Source organism: Bison bison, unplaced genomic scaffold, assembly GCF_000754665.1.
Source record: "Bison bison bison isolate TAMUID 2011002044 unplaced genomic scaffold, Bison_UMD1.0 scf7180017864524, whole genome shotgun sequence".
NCBI classification, from domain to species: domain Eukaryota; kingdom Metazoa; phylum Chordata; class Mammalia; order Artiodactyla; family Bovidae; genus Bison; species Bison bison.
The window spans coordinates 1,374,083-1,376,344 of NW_011495075.1; the positions used below are offsets into that span (position 1 = coordinate 1,374,083).

At 59.7% G+C, this 2,262-nt stretch overlaps 1 protein-coding gene across 1 annotated transcript in view; it reads right to left on the reverse strand.

The window, feature by feature from the left end:
* IGFN1 (immunoglobulin-like and fibronectin type III domain containing 1) overlaps positions 1-2,262 on the reverse strand; it is a 30,918-nt gene that overhangs the window by 25,927 nt on the left and 2,729 nt on the right. Inside the window, 3 exon segments of the mRNA XM_010831127.1 lie at positions 13-112; positions 1,002-1,141; positions 2,136-2,258. Of these exon segments, the coding sequence (XP_010829429.1) occupies positions 13-112; positions 1,002-1,141; positions 2,136-2,258 (363 nt within the window).

Sequence of the window (2,262 nt, forward strand, 5' to 3'; positions counted from 1 at the left end):
GGGCAGGCCCACCTTCGATGACCGTGAGCCTCGCCGAGCACGTGGCCTCTCCATAGGCATTCACGGCAGTGCAGCGGTACACGTCTGTGTCCTCGCCGGTCAGCTTATTGATCTGCAGAGAGGCCGAAGGCAGGGGAACAGGGCTGGCCCCCCTTCCTCCAGTCACTGGGCATAACTACGCTATAAGATGAACAAGGCAAGCTCCTGTCTTCATGGACCTTACCGTGTTCATGAGGAAAGCAGACCCCGAGACCAAACCTAGGTCAGGGCTGCGGTGGGCAGAGAGTGGTTCCCGGAGTCCACCGGATCCAGGACTAACTACCGTCTCTGGTGTGTGCTGCGGGCCCCTTACCTAACCTCCCTGGACCTCAGCTTATTTACCTATAAAATGAGGATAATAATACCCACATATAGAACCCTGATCAGGGAGCTAGGTCTTGCAAGCTGTGCAGTGTGGCAAATAATATAAATAAATAAATAAATAAATTTGGCAGTTTCCTGGGAGTCCAGTGGTTAAAACTCCAAGCTCCCAATCGAACCCTGTTCAGGGAATTAAGACACTGCATGCCACACAGCGTGGCCGAAATAATACTACCCCAAAGCAGTGAGTGGTCAGGATTAAAATACACAATCTAGGTCAAACGATTAGCCTGGGAGCAGCACGTAGTAGGTGTTCTGTGACGTGTAACTGTGAATGTTACTGACACTGACCAATATCGACTGAGTGCTCACTGCAGGTCGGGCCTGGGGGAGGTTTATTAGCTAAACCTTCAATGCTCATAAAAACCCCATGAAGGAGGCACTATCATCCCCCCAATTCACAGAGGAAGAGAGAGAGAATGAGGTGACTTTTCAAGGCTGGGGTGGTAAGCCAGGCAGCCTGCCTCCAGGGCTTGAAGGAAGCTCCAGCACTCTGTCAGCAGAGGTTGGCTGGCCTGCTGGTCTACCTTGGCTCTGGGAGGAGAAGGGAGGACCCCCGCCCGGGAGGACCGCAGTCCTACCTGCAGCACGTGCTCCCTGCAGCCCGTGCTGGACGAGACCTGGTACTTGCTGGAGCTGCTGAGGTCCCCTTTGGAGCAGTGCCAGCGCACCCTGGGCCTGGGCTCCCCGCAGACCACAGCCCGGAAGGTGGCGGTCTTCCCTGAAACCGGAAGAGGCAGGCGGGCAGTTTGACGGGTTGAGGGAGGACAGATGGGGATTTTAATGCATGTTTTCTGTGTTGCTCTGGGCACTTCAGCTGCCCAGTCCAAGAGGGGTACCTGCCCTTGGTCCTGGGGATCCAAGGTCCCCAGGCAAGAACGCAGTCTCAGGCAACCAAGGACGCCCTCCCCCTGTCTGTGTATGCCCCTGAGGGCCAGGGCGGGGCGGGGGCCTGAAAGACTCTCCTGGGCCTGGGAAGGGGGAGTCCTCTGTGGGTCCTGTGTCCACTCTCTGGTGGGGGCCAGAGAGTGACCTTGGCAAAGCCTGGTGGTGGTGCTCAAAGGGTCCGGTCCTGAGACCCAGGGTTCCGGCCTCGGGAAAGAGCCCAGCTCCATCCCTGCCTGGAAGCCGGTGGGGCGGGGTGAGGTGCTGCCTGTCCTCAGGCCCCCAGCACCCCAGGAGTGTCTTAGCAGAGGACAGTCTGGAATAAAGATGCAAGTCCCCCACCCCTGATGAGAGACGCAGTTTCTCATGACAGTGTTGTTGGAGAGGTAGAGTCAGATCTAACGAGAGAGGGGGTGTTATTTTCCTTAGGCCAGAATGAGGGGCTCTGAAACCTGCTGGGGGGCCCGTGCTGGGGAAAGGGTGCCTGCTCACCCCTCCCCCGCAGCCCGTTCCCTCTGCTTCCCGGGCTCCACTCTCTGCGGCCTATGGGCCCCCGGGGCCACTGTGGGGCAGCCCCATTTCACTCCTTTTCGAGGGTGCCTCTGCAGAGCTGCTTGTGGGCCGGGAGGGTGCAGGTCCCAGGGCTGCCTCATGAGCCTCTGCTCCCCAGCTCACCACACCCCCACCCTCTTTCCCAGATGCCTGTCCCGTGGTAGGCCTGCACCCCTTTGCTTCTCTGCTCCTCAGGCCCCTTGCGGACACAGGGGTTAGGGGCTGGGCTGGAGCAGGCCCGGGGGCCCCGTCCGCTCCACTCCCCTCCCGGGCCTTACCCTCCTGCAGCGCCAAGGCGACGGGCCTCTGCACGAAGTCGGGCGTGCTGCAGCCCTGGGGCACCTCCTCCACCAGCTGCCAGATGCTCACGCCCGGCGTGGAGGACTTCTTGAGGGACTTCCCTGG